The sequence below is a fragment of the Choloepus didactylus genome, chromosome 20 (assembly GCF_015220235.1).
Source record: "Choloepus didactylus isolate mChoDid1 chromosome 20, mChoDid1.pri, whole genome shotgun sequence".
Taxonomy (NCBI): Eukaryota; Metazoa; Chordata; class Mammalia; order Pilosa; family Megalonychidae; genus Choloepus; species Choloepus didactylus.
The window spans coordinates 14,764,056-14,789,913 of NC_051326.1; the positions used below are offsets into that span (position 1 = coordinate 14,764,056).

The window sequence follows — 25,858 nt, forward strand, 5'->3', positions numbered from 1 at the left end:
AGCTTCTTAGAGTAATTGTTTTAGAAAAAGCTAAAAGGATTTAAAAAAAAAAAAAAAAAAAAAAAAACGGCCCTCCTCAGAGATCTAATGGGTTATTGAAATGCTAATAGACAAAGCAGCCAGGGCCATTAAGGAAAGGTGCACAGGGCAGAGAGATCAGCCTTGCTTCGGGATTTGCATATGCGCCTCAAGGCCTGATCTCCGCCCTTCCCCTTTCTGTGTTCACCAGAACTCCAAAAATCCTCTGCTTTTATTTTGGAGTTTTTCGTGTTGTTTTTTTTCTATGCCTGTCTCCTCTCTGCTGGGCTGGCTGCTCTCAGAGTCTCTGGTGTCTGGTCTCAGTCTATCTATGGTTGGAGTTTGAATCAGTAGAATGAGTTTCCGATAAGAGCAGCCACTGCAATTCTCCCTTCTCCTTCCTGGAGCTGACAGCCCCTCCCCCCCCAGGACTGAGCCTGGCAGGGAGGGGCGCGGGTCCCCTGGCCGCAAAAACTTACAGATTTCGCTGATCTCAGCAGTTCCACGTTTTCATGGGTGTTGTATGAAGTATGCCCAAAGACAGATTGCTCTGTGGTGTCCAGTCCACGCAGTTCCTGGCTTTTTACCTACTTTCCTGGAGGAGTAACTAAAACATACAGCTCACCAGTCTGCCATCTTGCCCCGCCTCCTCTTTCTCTGGGTTATTTTTGAACCATTATTTTCATTTGAGAAATATTATTCTATTTGCTACTATACAAGGATTAACCCTTAATATTTTGTTTCATTTCTTAACAGTACAGTGCTGTGGATACCAATCCACTTTCTTTATACATCATGCATCCGTTTTGGAATACTATAGTAAAGGTAAGGTGATTAATAGGCTTTACTTATGTTTAGTGAGTTTTAAATGTTTTAGCGTATTTTATGTAGTGTCGTGGATGCAGTTCTCAGTTTAAGAAGATATCTATAGAAACTCTCCTTTTCACCCTCCCTTCCCTTAGTCATATACCTTTTAATTTACCTCATTGTTGAAATCTAAGATTATACTGTGAAATGTATAACTTTTATAAAGCGCCTTTTTAGGTTTTCTAAAATAGATTTAACTTTATCATTTTAAGTTTTAGAAAAATTTCAAATATGTAGGGTACAAAGAAGAAAGAAGTGCTTATTTTTCTCAATTGGAGACTATGTACTGTATATATACCTCCTGTATATGATCTTTCAGATTTATAACTTTTCTTATGACAAATTTGCATATTAGGGTGTATATTGACTGAAGATTCCTCTATTTTATCTTATAATTTCTTTGAAAAAAATAGGTATTTCCTACTTGGCTGGCTCCAAATCTGATAACCTTTTCTGGCTTTTTGCTGGTTGTATTCAATTTTCTACTTATGGCATACTTTGATCCTGACTTTTATGCTTCAGGTAAGATTATTTGGTGTAAAATATAAAATGTCTAAGTAGAGAAAAATGTCATCTGGTTCTGTTAGTATGCTTGTATTTCTGAAAAGTTTTAGCTGTGAAAATGATATGTAAAATGTCAGAATTGTGTACAAAAGCTAAGTGTGTTTTCAGTCTATTATGTATATTTCCATTAAGTTCTAGAAGTATAATACCAATTGGCCTATTCTATTTAAATATACTGTCTGAAGAGCAAGGGGGTTTTGGTAAATAAAAAATAATTGGATTTATAAGAAGACAGAAAATTAGGACTGCAAAAGGGCCAACATACCTACCAATTCTACAAATATCCCCTTTTTTCTAGTTATGCAAGAAAAACTCCTTTTCTTCTTAAGAGAATGTGATTTCTCTCTTTACTTCTGCTCATCATCCGTACTTGCCTTTATAATTCCCATTTTCCTCTGAGAACAAGCCTTTGAACCTTAAATGTTTATTGACAAAAGTCTGGACCCTTATGGAGGAAGACAGAACAGTTGCTTTTTTTGGAACCTCTTTTTACCTGTTCCCTTCCTGTACTCTGTTATCTTCTTTCACCCCTATTCCTAATCTTCATGTTATCCCACACCTAGCTTCTGCCCCAGGACATAGGAGGGAATCTGGAGTGTATTTGGGATGGCAGAAGGGGGATAGTGCGAGACAGAGTTCATTTTCATTGCTCAGCTAGTTGGTTGAGGTGAAAACAGAAATATCGAAGTAGATTATTTTTTACATTCTAAGTTAGAGAATGTACTTTAATACCAAGACTCCTAACTATAACATAAATGATGTAGTTAGGAGTCTTGGTATTAAAATTTATCTGAGTTGTGGGTTCAGTAGGCTTTTGTGGGTTGTTGGGGAAATGAACAACCACTGACAGCACTGCTTTGAAATGTAAGAAAATTTGGAGTTGCAAACACCTGATATTCTAGAAATTCTGGATATTGAAACTAAATAAGCTGAGCTTTATCAACTGAAACTTCTAGCCATTACTTCTGTGAATATAACAAAATGGTTTTTGAAGTCTTAAATGCCAACTCTGAGGCACTAGAAGATCCTAAAGTACCATATGAATATCAGTTAGATTAAATTTCATTAAATGTTTTTTATTTGTATTTTAATCCTCAGGACATCCTCAAAATATGTATCTTCATAACCAGAAGTATTATTTTCTCTGACTGTTCTATGTAAGATTATTTATCATAGTTATGAAAATAATTAAAATATGTAAATATATATATTTCCACAAATCATAGAACCTAAAGGACCAGATAAACCAGCTAGTCCAAAAACCTTATTTTATATTTGAGAAATGGAAGACTGCAGAGGTTAAATGATATATTCAGGGTCACAACACTCATTGATTATAGGGCAAGGACTAGAACCCAGACCTTCTGATTCTCAGTTGTTCTATCATAGGGGGAGAAAGTGAGGTCCAGACATTTCAGAATGATTCTGATGCCAAAATCATCAAGTTGAGGTAATCTCTCTATATCCAAATGAAAAGGTCTTTGGTTTGGTTAATAAGTAATACAGTGAGAGAATATAGGATAAAGGATCAGAATGTGTTTGTAGTAATATCATAAACGATGAGGATTAGATTAAACTTGAACTTTTTTTTTATTCCCAAAGTATAGTCCTTTTCATTCTAGGCACATAAGTAATTTTCAAGTAAAGATGAACACTCAGTCTCAAGTTAAGATTAAAGGTCAAAATAAATGCTTATTATTTAGAAGGGTCTGGGGAGTCGCTTCTTTGGTTAGCCAGAGTTTACGGATATATTTTAATATTTATTTAGTGCTGCATTCAAAATATATTGTAAAAGTACTTTAACCTCTGTTAAACAAATAGAAACATTTCTCACTGGCAGTGTCTGCTTTGGTAAGAATTATTGTACTTAGTGAGACTGTATTGAAATACTTAGTTGCTTTACTTTACAGCACCAGGTCACAAGCATGTACCTGATTGGATCTGGATTGTAGTGGGCATCCTCAACTTCCTAGCCTATACTCTAGGTAAGAGATTGGCAAATACTCATTTTAGTCGATGGCTGGTGAATCTGTAAGCAGGGGTAGCCACCCCACTACCACCACTAATTTATTCTTTTCTCCTATGCTTACTTAATTCAGTTTAACTCGGGTTTATTAATATCTGGTTCAATTTGATAAATGTTTTTCAGTTTCTCTATGAAAAATGTTGTCATTCATTGCTAGGGATACAAAGAATGAGATTGGAGTTGGCAAACTATGCCTGTGGGCCAAATCTGGCCCATCGCCAATTTTTGTAAATAAAATTTTGTTGGAACACAGCTATGTTCTTTTCTTTATATATTTTCTATGGCTGCTTTCCCCTGGTAATAGTCCAGTTGAGTAGATGCAGCACATACTGACTGTATGGCCCACAAAGCCTAAAATATTTGCTGTCTATTTTTATGAGAGATATTTGTCTGTAATTTTCCTGTCTTGTAATGTCTCTGTCTGATTTTGATATTAGGGTAATGCTGGCTTCATAAATGAGTCAGGAAGTGTTCTCTCTGCTTCTGTTTTCTGGAGAATATTTACTTTCTGGCCTTTGACAAAAATATTTGCCAATCCCCTGGAATAAGACATCATTTTTGCCTTAAGTTTGAGAAACAATACTGATCTATCAAATAGTTATAGAATAGTGGGAGAAATGCTATAATAGAAGTATGTATCAGCACAGTGGGAGAACAAACAAAGAAGTGATCAGTTCTTATTTGGTAGAGGTTGTGGTTGGGGAAGTCGATGGGCTATACTATTTGTTCTACCAGAAATGCTTTTTTTTTTTCCCAGAATTATCTGCGTGGCTTGTCCTTTATTCTCCATAGCACTTAAAATCATATGATATATTATCTATTTACTTGTACATTGGTTTATTATAAGTCTGTCTGCTCTGACTAAAATGTAGGTTCCTTGAGGGTGGGTACTTTGTTTTGTTCACTGCTATATCCCCAGCAACTAGAATGGTGCTTAACTTATGGTAGGTATTCAGTAAACAGGTTTTAGATCCATATCAAAGAGCAGACCCTGACTTTTAAGTTGGATCTCTTCAGATAAAAATGGCTCACACTCAAAACCAATATAGTTTAGTACCTGATTAAATATTAACATGGTGGATGATCAGAGCTGCAGGAGTTTGGAGAAGGAAGTTATCAGTGAAGTCTGAAAGAATTGAAGGAAAGCTTTGTTCAGAGTTACACATTTAGGCAGGAGCTTTTGTCATTAATGATGAGCAGGTTTTAAAATGTTGCTAAAGGATTTGGTTGCCAAGGAGTGCTGGGAGGAATAGGCTAAGGGTAGCCTGTGAGCGCTGACATTTAACACATATCCTAAGGGCCAGGTGCCCTTTGACACATCATACTATCTGTCTACGTGTTGATTCAGGTCCACAATTATGGCAAAAATCTTGATCTGACAAGAACTATTTGTTGTAAAACCTGCTTTGAGCTTACATAAGGCAGTTTATTCTTTCTTTACTCTTAGTGTGACGATTCATGCATTCTGCTGCAGAAATGTTGATCAATGGGGTGCTATCCTAGGTTCTGCTGGGGGTCATTCTTAATACATGGTGTATGCCCTGAATTACCTTTCTAAAAAAAAAAAAAAAAAAATCTTACTCATCGCTGCATCCCCCAAGTGTGGAGCTGGAATGGGTTCAATGAGAAAATGTGTAAAACCTGATTAATATGTGGTTCATGGATTCAGTATTTGTATTAACTGCACAGGAGTTGCTCTGAAAATAGAAACTTGTTAAGCCAATGAATAATGAGAAAAGACTTTAAGGAAATATTTTAGCTACTTAGGGGAGCAGAAAATTTCTCAATATAGATCTGCAGGATTTGGGCAGGAGTTTGGGATTCCTTCTTTCATATATTCCTTCAAAAATATTTTTAAAAGTCCCTCTTTTCCACAAATTGAGCTAGGCCCTGGAATAATACTGTGGTGAACAAGATAAACATCTTTACAATTAGCCTAATGCTAGTGTGCTCAGTTAACAACTATATTGCTTTGTGGGGAACGTTTGTATAATTCAGACTCTTTTCTGTTTCAGGTCCTAATTGTGACCAGGATTAATTCTATGCTCTTTTCCTGAGCTTTCTCTTTGTCTTCATTCCCCTGGTAATCCTGATTCTCACTTCGCCCTCTTAGGATGATTTCCATCTCTCTCTTTCTAGCCCTTATCTGTCTGCTGAGTGGCTAGTACCCATGGATTGAGTTGATTGACATTATCATGTGGATATCTTGCCAACACTGCAATTTCAGTATCTAAAAGTATACTCAGCATGTTTTCTATCAATCTTGCCCCTCTTCTGACTTCCTTATTTCTGGTATCACCACCATTCTCTTAGTTTCCTAGACTGGAAAATTTGGAGCCATCTTTGTCTTCTTTTTTTTAGGCCTTATATCTCACCTTGTACTGCATCCTGTCATTTTTACCTTCTTAATGTCACTCCCCACCCCTACCCCCCCCAACCCCCATCCCAGATTTCATTCCCTCTCATTGCATTCTGTTTAGGCCAGCTAATTAGTGTCCCTCTCTCCGGTCTGTCATTCACACTGATACCAGGTGATTCTTTGGGAAGTAGAGCTTATGCTTTTGTCACTTTCCTACTCAGATACCTTTAATAGCTCCTTGGACTCCATAAAACTGGCTTAAACCTCCTTTCTTGACTCTTGCTAATGTCCTCTTCACATACTAGTTTCTAGTCAAACTAACCTACTTGCATTGTGCTTTTCCATCTCAGGGTTTTGGCTGATAGCTGATAGCTCTCCCTTCTCTTGAAATGGTATACTCCTTCCTCTCTTACCTGCTCAAATCCAGCTCATTATTTCCCTCCCCACTCAGATTTCATCTTGTCTGGAAAACCATTCTAGATTATTTTAGTCTGAAGAAAACCCCTCCCTTTTCTGTACTCTTTTATGGTTTCTGATGACATACCATACCTTTAATCAGGTTTTGTCTCTTAAGGGCAGAAACTTAATTTATTCCTGTAATCTTCACAGCACCAATACTAGTGCATTGCACAGTTTCAATAAATTGAATTCTTGCATTTGCTTAGCACCCACTGTGTTCAAAGCCTTTTCTGAAAGGTGGTAATAGATCTGTAAAGAAGAGACTGTAATATTTAACAGGATGAAATCAGTGTTAGGACCGAAATACAGAGTGCTTTCAGATCCTAGAGTCAGGAGAGGTTAGTAAATTGTAAGTGAAGAGATACTGAATATGCATTGGAGGCTTGAGTATTTGTGATTAGCCTAGTGGAACAACCCCGTTGGTAAGCAGATTTGGAGGAATCCAGAATCCAAATAGAATGCTTCTTCCTCAGACTGACATTTTTTTATTTTTATTAAATTCAGTTTTATTGAAATACATTCACACACCATACAATCATCCATGGTATACAATCCACTGTCCACAGTATGATAGCATAGTTATGCGTTCATCACCACAATCTATCTCTGAACATTTTCCTTACATCAGAAAGAACCAGAACAAGAATAAAAAATAAAAGTGAAAAAAGAACACCCAAATCATCCCCCCATCCCACTCCATTTGTCCTTTAGTTTTTATCCCCATTTTTCTACTCATCCATACACTAGATAAAGGGGGTGTGATCCACAAGGCCTCAGACTGACATCTGATGCCATCCAGTGTGATATTTTAATTGTTAGACTAAACTCTGAGAAATTACAGAGTTTGTTTCTGAAATTTTTGAATGGTACAAAGGTTGAATTTTTTTTTTTTTTTAGGTAGCGGCTAGTAGCTATGCTTTAGTTAATATTCCTATATTAACTATGCTGATTTGTTTTTTTTTCCCTCCAGTTTATTAAAGATGACTTTCTCCATACTGGTACAGATGTTGACCTTTTTCCTGTGGTTGTTTTGTTCCAGATGGTGTGGATGGAAAGCAAGCCCGTAGAACTAATTCCAGCACCCCCTTGGGGGAGCTTTTTGACCATGGCCTCGATAGTTGGTCGTGTGTTTTTTTTGTTGTAACTGTGTATTCCATCTTTGGACGAGGATCAACTGGTGTCAGTGTTTTTGTTCTTTATCTCCTACTATGGATAGTTTTGTTTTCTTTCATCCTGTGTCACTGGGAAAAGTATAACACAGGAATTCTTTTCCTGCCATGGGGATATGATATTAGCCAGGTGGTAAGTATGTGCCTTAAATTTCTAACATTGTCATGGATGTTTTGGAAAGTTTGTAATTTCTCAGAGTTTTTTCCTTGTTTGTTGCCCTTATACTTTTTTTTTGTTGTTGTTGTTAAGACTATGTGCTTTTTAATTTTATTTTTTTTTAACTTTATGGTACATTTCAAACATACACAAAAGTAGAGATAATAGTTTGGTGAACCCTTGTGTGCCTATTACCTAGCTTCAGCAGTTATCAGCACGTGGCCTATCTAGTTTCATCTGTACCCTCCTGAACTTCCTCCTCCCTCAATTATTTTTAAGCAAGTTTTAAGCAAGTTCCTCAATATTTTAATGTACATCTCTAAATACTAAGGTTTCTTAAAAAAAAAAATGCCATTATTACACCAAAAATTAACAGTAATTTCTCAGTGTTATTAAATATCCATTCATTTGAACTGTTGATTTTGGAAGGAAAGATATGGACATAAAATTAAATTATTGGCTTTTTGCTTTCATTCCCCACTTTTCAGTGAGTAGGGATATTTGTTTTCTCTTTTTACTTAGTAATTGGCTTGCTAGTAATTCTCCCTGTCTTTGAAGCCCAGCTTTTTGTGTTGGCATTTTGCCCATTTGCACCTAAGGCTCCACTAAAGAAATCAGAAGTTGGGGTGTCTTGGAGGAAGGTGGGCAAATTGGATCACCTTTTGGCTTACCTACCTATTTTATGAGGTGCCTTAAAGTGCTCCAGATGATGGCCAGTAGCTTGCATTGTCTGGAAGTTTTTTTATAGCACTGTTGGCTTTGAATAGTTTTTTTTAAAGGCAAGAAGACTTGCCACAATATCAAATTTAAGCATACTTCTTGCTTTTACTAAAACTGTTTGGCTAGATTTATGCAGCATAAAGCATTATTGACTCCTTGATCTTTCTAGCCGTTAACTCCTCTGTATGCTTTTGTCTACATTTTCCTTCCAGACTATTTCTCTTGTCTACATAGTGACTGCGATTGTGGGAGTTGAGGCCTGGTATGAACCTTTCCTGTTTAATTTCTTATATAGAGACCTATTCACTGCAGTGATTATTGGTAAGAAGCTCCATGTTGAAGCCTGTCTTAACCATCACTTTGTTATCAAAAGCCAATGTTTGACTATTACAAGTAACAGTGGACCCTTGTTCCCTCCTGCCCTCCAGCAAACAGAACAACCCTATAGGATTTCAACCTTATCATTATGAAAAAAAAAGTTTCTTTCTCTTCTTTTTTTTTCCTCCAGCATCAAACAATTGCTAATCAGAGGGAAAATACCAAAATAGATTACACAAGCCTTATAATTTAACTATTTGAATTTATCTAGACTGCATTAGAGGATCCACATTTAGGTGGAAATTTGGTATGAGTTTTATACTTATCTCAATTTTGAAGGTTATTGGTTTGTGTGAAATAAATAGATGAAAAATAGAAATTACCTTATAATACATCCACCCCAAAAATGGAGCCTTTGTTCATCTCAGATGCACTCCTACTTATCCCACTGAATGCTAGGTGAAGACTATTGGTAGTGGTAATATTTCCTGTTTTTCTTAGCCAAAGGGGAAATCTATAGGATGGCTGACTGAGTGGAAGAAAGCATTAGGGTTATGGAGAGAGGCAAAGTGGAAGAGGAATCTGAGTTGTTTTGGAGAACCAAGAGAGGCACTAAGGACCTCTGTAAAAGGCATGTTTGTAAAAATACTCATGTCCCTTTCTGTTGATGAACCTTGGCAATGGGATGGGAATTTGCAAAGGTTTAGAAACAGCTGAGAATATTGGGTATTAGGTACTGGGTTTCAGAAAAGTAGTTGTTTGGGCCTTTTTCTGTGGCTCTGGACCTCAGGTATTTTAGGGAACCCTTTATAATCTACCAACCTGTTTTTTTCTTTACCTTGAATTTCCTTTACCTTCATTGTCCTGCTTTGTAGTGAATCTTTTGATTTAAGCAGCTTGTCCTATAGCAGATTTGCTGCATCTTTACATTTAAATGTTACATTTAATGATAAGAGAATCCTGTGATATATGAGACATATTTTTGAATGTTAAGTGGCTACTTTTCATTTTGATCAACAATAGGCCCATAGCTTATAAATTTTTCTGTATCTGTAACTAATAAGTTTATCTGAATTCTCCCTTCTGAAATAAAACAAAAGTCCATGTGTTTGTATATACAGATATTGGCTTGTTCAGTACTAGATTTGAACATATACAAATGGATAGAGAAGATACTTAGGGCTTAAGCATGCTAGCTGCTGCTAATAAAATTGGTGGTGTCCATGGAGTGGTGAGATGGTGTGGTTGGGATGGATGCTGTGATTGTCTGACTAGGGCCTCAAGGTGAGGGGAGGGATGACAAAAGGTTGTTAGTAGGTGGCATGGCTTGTGTTTGCCATTGTGGAAGATTGCCTTTGGGTACAGCAGACAGGCCGTAAAGGTAGAGAGCAGAATTCCCCCTCTCCATTTTTTATTTTTCACTTTTTATTATGGAAAATTTTAAACATCTGTATTCTTTCTACTTTTGTATAATAAATCTCTAGGTAAAATCATCTGGCTTCAACAATTTTCAGTACTAGTGCCAGTCTAGTTGTATATATACCACTATTGCCTTAGCTCTGGGTGATTTTTACAATATATAGTCTTTTATACTTATCCACATACTTCCCATTTATGCTACACTTCATTTCTTCCTGTGTATCCAAGTTTTACCATGTGGTCCCCTTTACCAGAAGCATGAAGGACTCCATTAGCATTTCTTGTAGAGCAGGTCTGGTAGCAATGCTTTTTCTGAGTTTTTGTTTATCTGAAAATGCTTTCATTTTGCCTTTACTTTTTTTTTTTTCTTTCAGCATTTTGAATATGTCATTCTGTGTCCTCTGGCTTCCATTGTTTCTGAGTCAGCTCATATCATTGTCACCGTGTAACGTGTCATTTTTCTCTTGTTGCTTTTAAGATTCTCTTTAGCTTTAGCTTTCAGCAGTTCAACTGCCATTTGCCTAGGTGTGTTTTGTGTTTGTGTTTGTCCTTCTTGGTGTTGGTTGAGCTTCTTGGATGTGTAAGTTAATATTTTTGACTAAACATCTCAGAATTTTAGAGGTAACCATTACAACCCAGGAATAGATGTGACTGCTGTAAGAGCTTACAATCTAGGAACTTTTTCTTGGTTTTTAATAGAAGCAAATGTGTGTGTGTTGGTGTGGGGTGGGGTGTAGTTTATCACCCCTTTCATAGATAAATTGTAACATGCTATACATATTTTGTTACACTTTGCATTTTTTCATTTACTGGTATATCCTGGAGATGGCTCCCTAGTGGTATTTAGGGTCTTCCTCATACTGCAGCTGCCTCATACTTAGTTGTGAGGGTGGGCTACAGTTTATTCAACCAGTCCCTCGGTTGAATGTCCATAATGGACGTTGTGGTTATTTCCAGTCTTTTGCTGTTATACATATTGCTGCAGTGAATGAATAGGCTTGTACATATGTATTTTCATATTTTTGCCAGGGTATTTTGGGGAGTGATCCCTAGAAGCAAAATTGCTAGAGAAGGATAAATGTATGCACTTTAGCTAAATATTCCCATATTCTCCTCCATGGGGGTGGTATGATTTTGCATTACTTCCGGCAGTGTGTGAAAAGTGCTTGTTTATTTACAGTTTCACCAACAAATTATATTGTCAGACTTGGATTTTTGCTAATCTGATAGGTGAGAAATAGGTATATAGGTATAGTTTTAATTTGCATTTCTCTTACGAATGAACTCTTCTAGTGTTTAAGAGCCATTTGTATTTCCTTTTCTGAATACTTTTATCTCTAGCCCATTTTTTTTTTTCTGTAGGATTGTTGGCTGTTTCTTTTTAGGAGCTCTTTCTATGTTAGCATATTAATCCTTTATCTTGACAAAAATTAAAATTCCCCCCTTGTTTGTTGTTTACCTTTTCACTTTCCATAAGGTATTTATTTGTTCCTGGTGGTTTTGATTGAAGCTCCTATTTAATAAATATGCCTGGAAATGTGAGGAACCAAAATATTTATTTTGATCATGTTATCCTTTGATTGTATCCTACTCCATTCAAGCCTTTTTTTAATGGATACTACTGCTTTTTCTGAAGTTATTATGTTTCTTATATTGTGAAGTCTGGGCCTTCAGTTATGGCAGTACCAAAAACCAGTCTACATATGTATGTGCAGGTTCTATTGTCACTATTATTACATACTTGGAATGTAGAGTTGAATAGTTAAGTATTTAAATTCACAATTAAGTGCTCTGAACAGACAGTACTTTAAGTACATTGAGTAATGTTTAGAGGAGTTGAAGAATGTATTATTTCTCTTTGGCAACCCATACAGAGCCCAAGCTTTCTTTGTGTTTACTCTAGCTTAGATACAGCAATTTTAAGACTTTAGGCCTTAAAAATCTTTTTGGTACCAAATTTTTTTTTTTTAACTTTATCAAAAACTTAAAACATTTCAAACAAAACAGAGGAATAAGAAAAACTTTCACAAGTTTGTCTCAGCCTGTTTTCAACACCTCAGGGCTACAAGTAGTTGTAGGTTAATTCATTTAGCGTTTTTCCCCTCTAGTGCTTCCCAGCTTGATATGAAGTAACTTAGCTGCTAAAAATTTCTGAGGACATTGAGGTTATCTGCTTGTCTTTTCTCTTTTGCTCTAAGATTTTCCGACTTGGAGCACTTCGTTTTGGTTGGGTTTGGATTAGCAGAGTAATTCTTCTTTTGAGATAAGATTTCTATTTGTTGGATTCCAGTCTTTTCATCTGTTTTTAGCTGTACGTCTTAGGAATTGCGTTGAAGGAATGGTTTTCTACCTTTGACTCTTAAGGTCATAGCTGCAATGATGCCCCCTACCCAAGTACAGTTACTGGGAGTCAGGAGTAGGCAAATTAGGGCTAATATGTTGAGTGACAATGATACATCCAAATGAAGTACCCAGAAAGTTGCCAGATGTATTGATTTGGAGTTTGAAAGAGACAGAGATCAGGTTCCATGTTTATAAATCATAGAATCAGAGAATTTTAAAGATGCATAAGACACTAGACTATCATTTAATCCATCCTCATCGTACAGCTGTAGAATCTCATTTGCCCAAGGGGACATTGCTAGGCACTGAAGTCATCTGCAGGATTCTTAGAGTTAATCTAAGAGAAGATTCATTCATTATCTGAGGGAGAGTATAAGCCAGGGGAACACCCAGTTAGGAATATGCAGGAGGCAGAGTTTCAATAAAGGACACAAAGTGAAATAGTTGAATGGTTAACAGCAACATTGGGAGAATGAAATCACAAAGGTAAAGGGAGGACAGAATTGCAGTCAGTGGATATTCAACAAAGGCATCTTGCTTAGAAGTCAAGGAATGAGAAAAAAGAATGAATTTGATAGAAGAGCTTGGTAACTTTGAAGAGCATAATTTCTGCAGAGTTGAGAGGACAGAATGAATAAAAGAGTGCTGTGGAATTCAAGGCAACAGAAAAGTTAGGTGGGTGAGAGGAAATAGAAGAGTAGGGTATTAGGTAGTGAGGGCAGCAGAACCAATGGTTAGGGTTTCTTGGGAAGTTTATTCCTGTTTTTAGGTTTAAGGAGAGAGAACTGGTGGGGGTGGGAGTGGACTTGAACATGCTGGGGAGATAAAAATGTTAAGTATAAACAGGAAGCAGCAGGGTGCATTACCCATCCCCCATCTTCCAGTCACTCACACTTACTGTGTAGTTCCTGTGTGCCAGGCACTATTTTAGATGTCTTTATGTACAATAGCTTATTTAATTTTCAAAGCCTTATGGGATTGCTTCTGTTTTATAAAAGAGGAAACAGGCACCAAAAGGTTAGGGTGCCTAAAGTCACATGATCATTATGTGGCTCAACCAAGATTCAAGCCCAGTCTGGTTTCTGGAATCTGTGCTCTGAGTCTCCATACTGTATTGTCACTCTTCAGGTATAAATGTTGTTCAGAAAAGTATTTACTTTCATTACAGAAGTAAATTTGAACCTGAAAAATGAGTCTATTAAATATTGCATATTTTGTATGTATTCAATTTTTATGATCCTTCTTGAATAAGAATTCATGATAATTTAAATATTCTTTCCTTTAGGTTGTGCACTATGTGTGACTTTACCAATGAGTTTATTAAATTTTTTCAGGTGAGTAGTTTGTTTTTTAATTGGAAAAGAAATTAGAAATTGTTATTTAGATTAATTTAAGGATCATTTTTCCTTTTGGAGTCTGGACATTTTGAAAAGGGCATGAAACCTATATATATATATGAAACCTATATATATATAAAAGTGAGTTTTAGGATAATTCTATGGTTGGCCAGTATAGTCGATACAACTGTAGCACAAATGACAGTAGTTCTTTTGTTACAGTTTTCGGCTTACCAAACAGTCTTCTAATATGTCATTTTTTTGTGAGTGAATCTTTCCACCAGGATATCAGTATGGTCACATGTTGTTTTATGAATTGATTATCTGTAAGTTTAGTTAGCATGTTCATAAAATAAAATTTCTGAACTTGTATGATTTAGGACCAAACTCTGGACCTTATGCTGACTCTTCCAATTAGCACCATATAGAAAGTCCTGCTTTGGGGGGAAGGGATTGTTCATTTCTCTGATCTCCAACACTTCCCCACTTTTGCTTAGCCACACTGAATTTACTTATTGTGTCCTGAATATATTTTGTTCTTTCTCCTTTCAGTAAATTTGCTCCCATTGTTTCCTCTACTTGAAACACTTTCTTGTGCTTGCCACTTTCTCCTTCAGCTCTCAAATCTGTTGTGCAGAATCTTGCCCATCATGTCAAGCCCAACTCTATGCATCATGTCAAGCCCAACTCTATGGATGTTCCCTGTTTAACGTCCCTAGCAGTCTTTCCCAGACGCCGTAAAAATTCAAACCGTAAGGGCCTTGGGGATTATCTGAGTCATTTCCTCTTCATCTTATGAATTCCTGATTGGGCAACATCTTATCCAAGGCCATATAATCAGTGCCAGAACCAGGACTCAATTTGGGGCTTAAGTCAGATAAGCAAACATACATAGGATTATCCCAGTATGGTGACTTTAAGTTCAAAGTATTTAATGTGAGTTATTTCTCACTCTAGTTCTGTGTCACTTTGTATCTCAGTAGTACCTATGAGATACTCTTCTGGTATTTTGTGTTCGTCTTATTTTCCCTATTAGAATATAATCTTGCAGACAAAAGACCAAGTTTTATTCATCTTTACATTCCTAACATAACAATTGATAGTTTGGGTGTAGAGGGAAAAAAAGTTATAACTTAAGTGGTCAGAAGTCTTCAGTCCTCGTCCTGGTAGCAAGTTGCACTAACTCTCTCATCCTTACCTTCCCTGTCTGTAAAATGGGGTTTATGATTCTGGTTTTGCCAATGCCATAGGACTATTTTGAGTATAAAATGAGAGAATAAATGGAAAAGTAATTTGAAAACTACAAAGTACTATACAATGTAAGTTTTATATGTAATAATGTTCTTTGTATCACTTGATTTTTTTTTTTCCAGAAGCTATAAAAATAACACCTTGAAACACAATTCTGTCTACGAAGCTACGGTTCCCCTCTTTTCTCCATGTTTGCTATTCATTTTGTCTACAGCATGGATCCTTCTTTCACCTTCAGATATTTTAGAGATACATCCTAGAGTCTTCTACTTTATGGTTGGGACAGCCTTTGCCAGCATCACAGTAAGATTGTTTCTTTCAAAAGTCATAATGTATATAAGGGATATATGACCGAATTTTGTAATTTGAGAAATCTTAGATAGTAGTAGGATAGCAGATTTTCATTTAAAGAAATTTGAAATAATTTATAACTTCAAAGACAGAACATACTGAAAATGATTTTGTTTTATTTTGCTCCTTGAAGTCAGTAAGATGTAGAGATTGTAGTAGTATTTTGGAATCTTGGCATTCTTAAATTTTTTGTTTTAGTTGACTGCTGAACAATTCATGGAATAAATTATTGATTCCCTTCAGAGGCTAAATATTATTAACAGTGTAATTGAAATGGCTGCAAACCTAATGGTCAGTTTAGGGAGTTTGCAAGAGATTTTTGAGAGAGAAAATTCACACACACATTATTTTTAATCAACTGATTTTTAAACTGTATTAAAAACTTTGTAATAAATATAGCATATATTAAAAACAAAACAAAACACCCTTCTCCATTTTATGACCCAGTTAGAGAGCAGACAGGAAGGAGGGAGGATAGGTTTGGGGAGGGAGCAGGGCTGTAGTTGGGCAGGCAGTTGAGCAGTTGAGAATTACTGAACTTAGAAATGTGTTGGCTCAAATGCTTGAATGAGTCTTAAAGGTTGGAATGACTACTTTTATAACTTTGTAATATCATTTTATTACTTTGTAATTTCATTTTCTTTTTTTTTTTTTTACTTACTTCAAGTGCCGGCTGATTGTTTGTCAAATGAGCAGTACCCGGTGTCCAACTTTGAATTGGTTTCTCGTTCCACTGTTCTTGGTTGTTGTGGTGGTGAACTTCAGAGTAGCCCCACACATCGAGAGCGTTCTCCTACATACATTAACAACTGCTTTTACTCTGGCCCACATCCATTATGGAGTACAAGTGGTAAGTAATTAAGAACAGAGTAGATTCCTTTTGGTTCTTAAAAGTAGTGGAAAGGAGGTGATAGAAATTTTGAAAAGAAAGTTGCTTAATATGGTAGCTGGAAGGATTTGGAGATAGGTTCTAAATTTTGGATAAAATCCAGTGAATAATTTCAGATGTTATTTCTCTAATAAATATATTGTAGTAACCACAAATGATTTTAAAGTAGGATAATTATTATGAGAAATTAATTCTTGTTTTTAAATTGGTAAAAGTGTAAATGGTTTTCTTGGTGAATAGAATTGTAGACTCTTTTGTGCTCATAATTATATGGGGCCAGATAGTCCCACTTGTTGATTATCTGTTTCTTCACTTGCTTCTCTGGCTTTAGGTTTGTTTTTATTGCTCATTAACGTAATTCGCAAAGAAACTAAAATTGAAATTTGTAAGTGATGTAGGAAGGGAGGTTAGAACTTTAGTCTAACGGGATACTTTTGCATTATTTGAGGTTTTATTTCATCAATACTATTCTTGAGCCCTTATCAGGAGATATTATAAACAAGATAAGTGGAAATATAGAAGAGAATGGATTTAAAAGCTATTCTACATTGTGCCTAAGAGTCTCCCCCTGAGTACCTCTTTGTTGCTCAGATGTGGCCCTCTCTCTCTCTAACTGAGCCATCTCGACAGGTGAACTTGCTGCCAACCCCCTACGTGGGACCCGACTCCCAGGGTTGTAAGTCTCCCTGGCAATGCAGAATATGACTCCCGGGGATGAATGTGGACCTAGCCTCGTGGGACTGAGAGTATCTTCTTGACCAAAAGGGGGATGCAAAATGAGACGAAATAGTTTCAGTGGCTGAGAGATTTCAAATGGAGTCGAGAGGTCACTCTGGTGGACATTCTTATGCACTATATAGATAACACGTCTTAGGTTTTAATGTATTGGAATAGCTAGAAGTAAATACCTGAAACTACCAAACTCCAACCCAGCAGTCTGGACTCCTGAAGACAATTATGTAATAATGTAGATTACAAGGGGTGACAGTGTGATTGTGAAGACCTTGTGGATCACACCCCCTTTATCTAGTGTATGGATGAGTAGAAAAATGGGGATAAAAACTAAAGGACAAATGGGGTGGGATGGGGGGATGATTTGGGTGTTCTTTTTTCACTTTTATTTTTTATCCTTGTTCTGGTTCTTTCTGATGTAAGGAAAATGTTCAGAGATAGATTGTGGTGATGAACACATAACTGTGCTATCATATTGTGGACAGTGGATTGTATACCATGGATGATTGTATGGTGTGCGAATGTATTTCAATAAAACTGAATTAAAAAAAAAAAAGCTATTCTACAAATTTTAACATTTTCTTCTAAAATAAGAGACTAGTTTCAAGAAAAATGAACTAAGATAGATATATTAAAATGAAAATGCAGTTTTCAGTTTTCTTCCACTCCCACTTGACATTCTGTTCTAATTCTTTTAACATGGTCTCACAATTAAGATTTATAATTGCCGCATAATATTCCATCAAGGAGATTATTGAATAATTACCCAATTTACTTAATCATAACCCAGTTATTTTAATCATTTAGATTGTTTCCAAATTTTCACAGTTATTAATAATGTTGGAACAAACAATCTGGAGTGATACTTCTTTCTTTCATCCCACCCATTCCCCCACACCCCCAAGGATAATCTCATAAGAATGGGATTGTGTAAAAGGGTGTTCACATTTTTATGGCTGTTAAAATAATTTTCTTTGGTATGCTTGTTTTTAAAGCAACCCTACTGTGAGTCAGTTTGAGAAACAAAAAATCTTTACTTTTATATATTTGTCCTTATGTTTGAAATGGGGAGCACCTGTCTTGCTTGATAACAACTTTATACCTTGCATATTTGCTGAACTCAGACTTTGTTCACTTAGTGTTTCTCCCCGAAGTAGCCCTCATTTGTCAGAACAGAATGAAAGAAATGTTTTGGTAAAAGGTCTGTCATAAGTCTGATGAATTGTAATGTAAGACATAATCATTTATGTTTTCATTTGTGCAAATTTAACATTCTGTGCTTGATAGTAACACTCCTAGGCCTTTATCTTATTTTCATTGCTCATATGCATGAAGTAGAATAGAATTGCCAATGTCTTGTGTAATTGCTTTAATTAACTGTAACCCTTAAGATGCATTTCTTCAGAAGACCATGTAACACCAGACCAACAAAACACGCTTTTCTTTTTAAATTACAAAGGCAGTACATCTTCATTGTTAACAATCTAGAAAATAAGTACAAACTAAGAGAAAAAAATTCTAAGAGTATCTTTATTATCTGTCTTTGTGCTGTTTTACCACTTCTGCAACTTCTGATCAGCAGGTAAAGCTTGCTAAGCCTACGTAAAATATTCATTTGAAGTACTGAAATATAACTAAAAAAACACAAAGTATCAAATAAATGACATTTAATAACTGGAACATTACTAAATTCTTGCTTACCCAGAAAGGGATACCCTAACTAATATGGCTTATTTAATCTCCCAAATTCACAGATCTAGTTTTATATTATTTCATTAGGATTAGGAAGAATTACCTATAAATACTATGAGAACCTAAATATTGAGAATAACTATAAATCTCTTTATTTGATCTACTAGATTAGTCTCAGCTAATCCTATAATTTTTCCATAGATTTAAATGTAATTCTGTGTGGTCAGGAGGGCTTTGGAGAGACTAGATTTTGGAGTTAGGCAGACCTGGGTTCAAGTCCTCACTGTTCCAGAGTTAGTTCTAATATTTGCATTTAGCCGGGTAGCTCCATAATTATCCTGATCTAGAAAAACCTCTTCATTATTGTTGACCATTTTTTCCATGTCAGTAAATTATCTCCAAGGGGTAAATTCTGCATACTTTTAAAAAATGATTAGGTACATATTTGTCACTGCCTCGTGTTCTTATTTTCTATAGGTAAAGCAGCTGAGCAGCCATTTTCAGATTTACCCTTTCTCATTGAGGAAACCAAACTCAGATTGACTAGGAGAAGAAGAGAAAAAAATTGGCCTGTAATCTCCAGAAAGAAGTACTGTACATAAGATGCTTGTAAATATTTCATCCATCACCAGTGAACTAAACTAATCTGCCTGACAGGCGTGGGGACTCAGTGTATGGCACTTGGACACCAGGAATGGAGCATGATCTGAACTTGTGAAGTTTGGGGCTTACTTACTTCCAGTTTATTTTATTATATATATTTTTATAAAACCATGTGGCTTTTTGGTTACACATACCGTACATCGGAATAGCAAAATGTTCCTATTGATTTTCGCTCCATGAGTCCATGTTGTTTTGGTTCCTATCAAGTTAAAAATGCTTTGTTTTTATTTTTTAAAACCCAGAAGTTCTCTTAGGAACACTGATAACATTCAGAAAAACACAATATGTTTTCATATTTGGTACTTTATAATAATAGGTCTTTAGCTGTGGAAGCTATTGGTAGCCCAGATCTAACATAGGGAAAAGAGAGAGCAAGTCACCTTCAGCAAGAAATGCCAAATAATTACAGAACCCTAATACACTTGCCAAATACTGGTTTCTCTTTCCCATGGAAATGCTTTTTGTTCTCACGTACTAAGAGAGCTAATACATACATTTGGATTCTCTAATATTCTGGCTCTCTTTTGTTTTGAAACAGATCTTGATAAATAGTTTTTCTTTTAAAGAAAAATATCATATTGAAACTTAGTAGAGAATGGGTTGTGATTATCCCTCACCCATTAGCGTGGTTCATTGTTTGAACATGGCATTTTTCCCCTCGGTTGCAGGTTGCTGAGATTTGGTGCTTGAGAACCATGACTATATGAATGCCTGTGACAGTCCCAGTCTTGTGATAATTACTTGTAAGGAATGCAGATAAAGTACCTTCAAAGGGAACATTAATTTGGAGTTAGGAATTTTGTGACCAAAAATAGTTTTCTGATTCAATTTGCCCTTCCTTCCTCACTTTTTTGTCAGGGTGTGAGGGTTGCGGGGAGTGGGCACTGTTTTTTAAATTCCATACAGGATAAAGCAGAGAGAAATTCTGTCTTCCCCAACTTGAAGGAAATTTTTGATATATGTACTTTTCTGAGTATGCACTCCCTTTAGTATATCTTGGAATAATTTTTATAATTTACTGAGAAACATAAAAATCCCTTTGACTTTAATGTGGTAGCTTTATAGGTCACTTCTTTTCATGAATGTGGATATTTTATTTCTTTTTAATTTTGTCTCCATTTTAGCTTGGTGGTGGTGAAAAATTTACTTGCACATTTTCTTTTATATTCCACTGAATGAAGTTTGTGCTTGAATGAAGAGTGTATCTTAAACCCTTTTTTTTTGGACAGGTTGCACTTGGATAAAATAGGCACCGCTATGTTGATATGTAATTAAATTCATAACCGTTATTTATCTATGAATGTGACCATTGTTAAACTTAATTGTAGAATATTCCTTTGTTGACTTTCAGTCTGCTGCTTTGTGATAATAACTATGTAATTGATATTTCATTTTTTAAATTTGTAAGTTCAAATCATTGTCATCCAGGATGTTAGAAAAGAGGAGTCAAGGAGCTAGCCCATGATTCTGTAAACATTTTTAAAAATTGTTTGTAAAGATTGAGGTATATTTGGTGACTTTCTCTAAGACAAAAATGAACAGAGAAAATAGAAGAAAAACTAATGCAGAAAAAAGGGCGTAGTGATTCCATGTTTGTTAATAAATTATTATCATGGAGGGGAAAGAATGAACCAGTTAAGTGAAGGTAACTGTATTTTTTGTATACCTTGTTCTGTCATCTGCAAAATTGAACTTGATAGTGTTAATTTGGAGTGGGAAAAAAGCTTTATTTTAAAGTTTCTAAACTAATTATTTTACTCTTTTATTGACTTTGTACACACTAATGAGATTAATCTGTATTTTAAGGAAAAGAATTGATAAATATTTATAAAATGACAAATTTGGACCACAGGCTTCCTTCAACTTTGAACAGTATAGTAAAAATATCCTTTTCTTTTGGCATAGGGGTGATGGGTCGTGTCCTGTAATCTTGGGGCTGTTTTACCTCAAGGTGTGTTTCTGCTCTTTTTCTGTTGCATCAAATTTATTTGAAAATTATCTTGTGCCTATACTTTATGATATATTTCCCTATGGTGGTGGAGAATTATGCTGGAGTCAGTTTTATTAATGTTGTTAGATGAAAGAAAAGTGGCCATCAACAAGTTAAAAGTGAAACTGAGCAATTAACTGTTTCAGAGTACTGTGAACTTGTGAATCTTTAGTGTACTCTTTTTTTTTTTTTTAATGTATTTTGACTCTTATTTTAGTCTGCCATCTTGAAAGTGCATCATGAAACCCCCATTTGTTGTTTAGTGTGATACAGCAACTGAAGCAAGATGTAATTACAGATAGACCTGTATATTTATGTCAAGTCAATTACTGGAACATTTCCAGTGTATAAAAGATATTTCCTCTTATGTGTGATATTTTTGGGGTGAGTTCACACCCCAGCCTTTCTCCCCAGCACTCTGCACTGCCTTTTGGAGACAGTGGCATGGTGGGTCACACCTGTGTGTTTTCTGTGCGATTCAGAATAGAGTGCCTTAGCTGGGCCAGAGGATTGCATGGCGTTCTGCTGACCAAAGGCAACGCATGTTTTTTTTTGCTTTTTTCATGTGAAAGTATGAACGATATCCTTTCAGACTTGTCAGAAAATAATTCCCCTCTATTTCAGCGGGACATTGGGTAGGAAAATTCAGAAAGGCCTGTATAGAGTATGCTAATGCTGCGTTTTACAATCCTTTAATAATACCATCTTAGCGCAGTGCACGGTTTAAAATTCCCACATGTTAAAATGTCATTCCTCCTCTAATAGGTAATAGATTTAGAGTAAGGATTTTAGTCTCAAGGGTAATAAGAATGAATAACTTCCAAATAAAAAACTAAATAGTCATCTTTGGCATCTTAATATCATGATTTTAATAACATCAGGATTAAGATGCTTAAAGTACTTAAAATTCCAATTTTAAAAAGAAAGTTAAATGCTGATTGTAGTCTAAGATGTTATAGTTCTATTACCAACCTGTCATTTATTCTAATAATGAGGTATTGGGAAGGGGAGTTGTATGTCTAGAGTTGTCCAGATTCTAAATGAATTTGGAAAGAGTATGGATGATGACTGGGAGCCTGGGCACTGAGGCAGTATACAAAGGTCCACACAGGTATCGTATTCACTTAAAAGGGAAGAAGGAGCCACCTCAGTGCCCTATGAATTTGAAAGTTTCCTGGGTTCAGTTTTCAAAGAATCAGTTTATTTTGTAGGTAAGAAATGTACCTTGCTTTCTAAATCAGACTTTTGACTGTAATTTATGGAGAATCAAAAGATAATCTACAGGTATTTGAGTCAAAGGGTAATTTTCCCACTTGATATTTTTAACTAGAAGCTTATTTGTAACTCTTCCTCTTGATTCTGTACCTGGGTTTCCTCTTGGTTAGCCACCACTTAGGACACAGGCGACCCTATCAAGCCTGGCTTGGTTACCCTAGGTCTTGCCACCTTCAAAACTCTTCCATCGCCTTGCAGCTCTCGACTAGTCAAGGACTGGGAAAGTGCCAGGGGGAACAGAGTCCCTGATGGGCTGGAACTTGTAAATTTGGGGCCCAAAAGAAGCCAAAAAAAAAACAGATACAGATATCTATGATTGTGTTAATTCCTGTGTTCAGAGTGGCCCTCATCTTGACCTCAGTTCTGGAGTTGATTGAGCATGCTATAGGAAATTTGTGAAGTCAGACCAGAATTTTCTTTGTTCTATAAGGCGTTTTTATAAGGCAGCATGCCCTTTCTTAAGCACCCTGTGGGTGAATAACCTTACTAAGTTAGCTGCCAGTACTAGAACCTTCTGGGAAGAATTTTAACTCATATGCTGCATTTGAAGCACTTTGACATGTATATTTAAAGTGACAGTTTTAACAGTAAAATGGTATTTAATCACTGTGATACTTGAAAGTGTGATTCTCTGTGCGTTTTAGGAAGCTTAAGTAAATTTCTGACTTTCCTTTATTAATTATGTAACCCATGTGATTTGTATATTTTAGTTTTCATCTTTGACAGTAGTACAAATGACTGACATATTGGCAGGCAGTTACTTTAGGGTGTATGATAAAACATGGTTATCTTAACTTTTCCAGAGAAAGTGACAGTATGTTTACTTCTTCCTAGTGTGGAGTCTTGGGAATTTGTTGGCTAGTTCGTTTCATTGTTTCTATAGTACAAAATAAATGTCACCTTCCTTTTTGACCTTCATGCCAGTAATATGCTTCATTCTTCAATAAACAAATATGCAAAGGATAGTAATGTAGCTGTATTGTTTTTCAGCGGGTCTGGTCTTGATTCAGACATATCTTAAATGAGTTAATATTTAGGGTGGCAAAAGGAATTTTGCCATTTGTGGCCCTCTCTTGAATGAGGGGGTTGCATTGCATTTGGTCAGACAACCTGGGTTCCTAGAATTGGCAAGTGGCACATGGACTGATTTTAGAATATCTAGGAAGATCCATTTGGATACAACAGGATTGTTCTGGTCTTCCACAGACTATTCACAGTGATTTACTCTTGTCAGAATCATTCTTAGAAAGCTGTTTTAAATTAGAGTGGTGCTGTTTAGATCATGGCCATAGAACTCCTGAATGCTACACGGAAATTAGAGACAGGACTGAAGCCCCAAGGACTGGCTACATGCTGTGGACTCCTTTTGTCGGTTTGGGTAAGGTATTCTCTTGTGTAGTTTCTATGTGTAACAAACTTAGAATTAATTGATTTTTCTTAAAACATACCCAATTGACCGTGAATTTTAAATGCAGATGTTTTGACAAGTGCTTTTTAGTATCTAAAGAATTACTTCTTGACCTGGAACATGTTTAGTTAGTGCTTGATTATACAATCAAGGTGTAGGAGGAGCCTATTTTAATTTTGTGAGATCTGCATTATATATCTGTTTAAATTACTGGTATCATTCAGTATCAGAGTTGGAGTTTAATAACTACTAATTGAGACTGCCCACTGCCCACAATATTAACATTTTAGGTGATTTATTTTGTTCAGATAACTTGTCCTATTAGAACAGCCTTTCAGGAGAAAGACCCAGCTACATGTACATATAATGGTTTGCTCTTTTCAAGATGTGTTGAGAAAGCAGAATTCAGTATTAAACTCCAAATTTCAATATATATATTAATGTATCATTTCCTCTTCTGGGTAAAGGAGGAGGCAAAGAATAACTGCCTGCTGCCCTTCTGCCCCCTCCCACACATTATAGATTAAATTTGTAGCCAATTGTAGAAAAATAACTTGATACTTTCCTGAGTCAGCTTTCATGTCCTGTGACTAAGAGTAGGTGGCAGGAATCCTGGCCAAATCCATTATTGAGCTGTTTTACTTGGTCTTGGTGCAATTGGCTTTCTGTGTTATTCTTATACAAGAGGATGGTTTCATTCCTTCTCAGGTACCTAGAGAAAACACCACTTGAGAAACTGGAATATATTTGCTGCAAGTAGAATATATTAGAGAGGAAAATGAAGAGGAGCATAAAATCTTATGTTCCTTTTCAGATAGTTCAGATTGGTAGTTGGTCTGTCCAGGACTTGCTGTGTTCATAGTAAATAATGTACTGTTTATTTTATCTGGTTATGTTTGGTGTGTGTGTGTATATATGCATATTTAATATGTATTCATATATTCTCTCTACATATGTATGGATGATGTATTCATATATACATGCAGTCTGCTTGATTATCAACAAAATATTAACCTGTTAGACTGTCTCTTCATGTTGACTTAATCTGCATGTAGCCCATAACTCTGTGGAGCCTCTTCCTAGTCTGGAGCCACAGTCTTTCCTACTTCCAGTTCATCTCATTCCCCAAGAAAGGCCCTTTAAATATATCACTTTCCATTTCCCTTGCACGAGGGATTGTGTGAGCCAGAAAGACAGCTTTTGAGAAAGAAGGCTGGTTCCCACCTGGATTGAGACTTCCGGTCTGAATGATGATGGGCCCATTCCCAGCCAGAAGGCAGCTTATGGACTTGATGGGGGGAGAACTCTGGTTCTTGTGGAAATGGGGCTTTGCAACTTGCTCAGATTTCTTAGCTGGAATATTTTGAAATCTCAGATAATTTGATGTACAGCTAGAGTACAATAATGCCTTTGAATGTAATTTTTGCATTATCGGTATTACTGTTCCCCGTTGTTGGCCCAGATAATCAAGACTTGACTGTTTCTTGTCACTGGATTCTGGAAGCCTTGCCTTCTCAACTGGATTTATGTTTATTTCTGCTGCTGTGAAACCCAAAAGTAATGCAGTAGGTTTTAATTTAAGATTGTTTAATTCTATTGATAAATATTTATTGTAATAAAAGTAAAGAGTAAATTTTTAAATCCTTTTAATTGTTTTCAGATTGTCTTTTTTGTTTTTTTTTCCTTGGTAGTTACAAAAGGGAAGGGAGCTATGGGAAAAAAATAGTGTCCACCTACTCCTCTCAGAGAATCATTGATTTTTTTATTTTTGGAGCAAAACAAACAAAATTAGTGTTTGTTTTATTTTGTTTTTTGAGAAATAGCTGACTTGCTTCTGGGTATTCCTGAATT

The 25,858-nt window shown here is 35.9% G+C and overlaps 1 protein-coding gene across 1 annotated transcript in view; it reads left to right on the plus strand.

The window, feature by feature from the left end:
* Positions 1–25,657, plus strand: part of SELENOI (selenoprotein I) — a 53,122-nt gene extending 27,465 nt beyond the window's left edge. The window contains exons 2-10 of the mRNA XM_037813016.1: positions 775–843; positions 1,299–1,407; positions 3,360–3,434; positions 7,333–7,595; positions 8,552–8,660; positions 13,705–13,753; positions 15,130–15,310; positions 16,026–16,208; positions 19,149–25,657. Coding sequence (XP_037668944.1) covers positions 775–843; positions 1,299–1,407; positions 3,360–3,434; positions 7,333–7,595; positions 8,552–8,660; positions 13,705–13,753; positions 15,130–15,310; positions 16,026–16,208; positions 19,149–19,214 — 1,104 coding nt within the window. The 3' untranslated portion in view covers positions 19,215–25,657. The remainder of the gene's footprint in view (positions 1–774; positions 844–1,298; positions 1,408–3,359; positions 3,435–7,332; positions 7,596–8,551; positions 8,661–13,704; positions 13,754–15,129; positions 15,311–16,025; positions 16,209–19,148) is intronic.
* Positions 25,658–25,858: the final 201 nt, after the last annotated feature.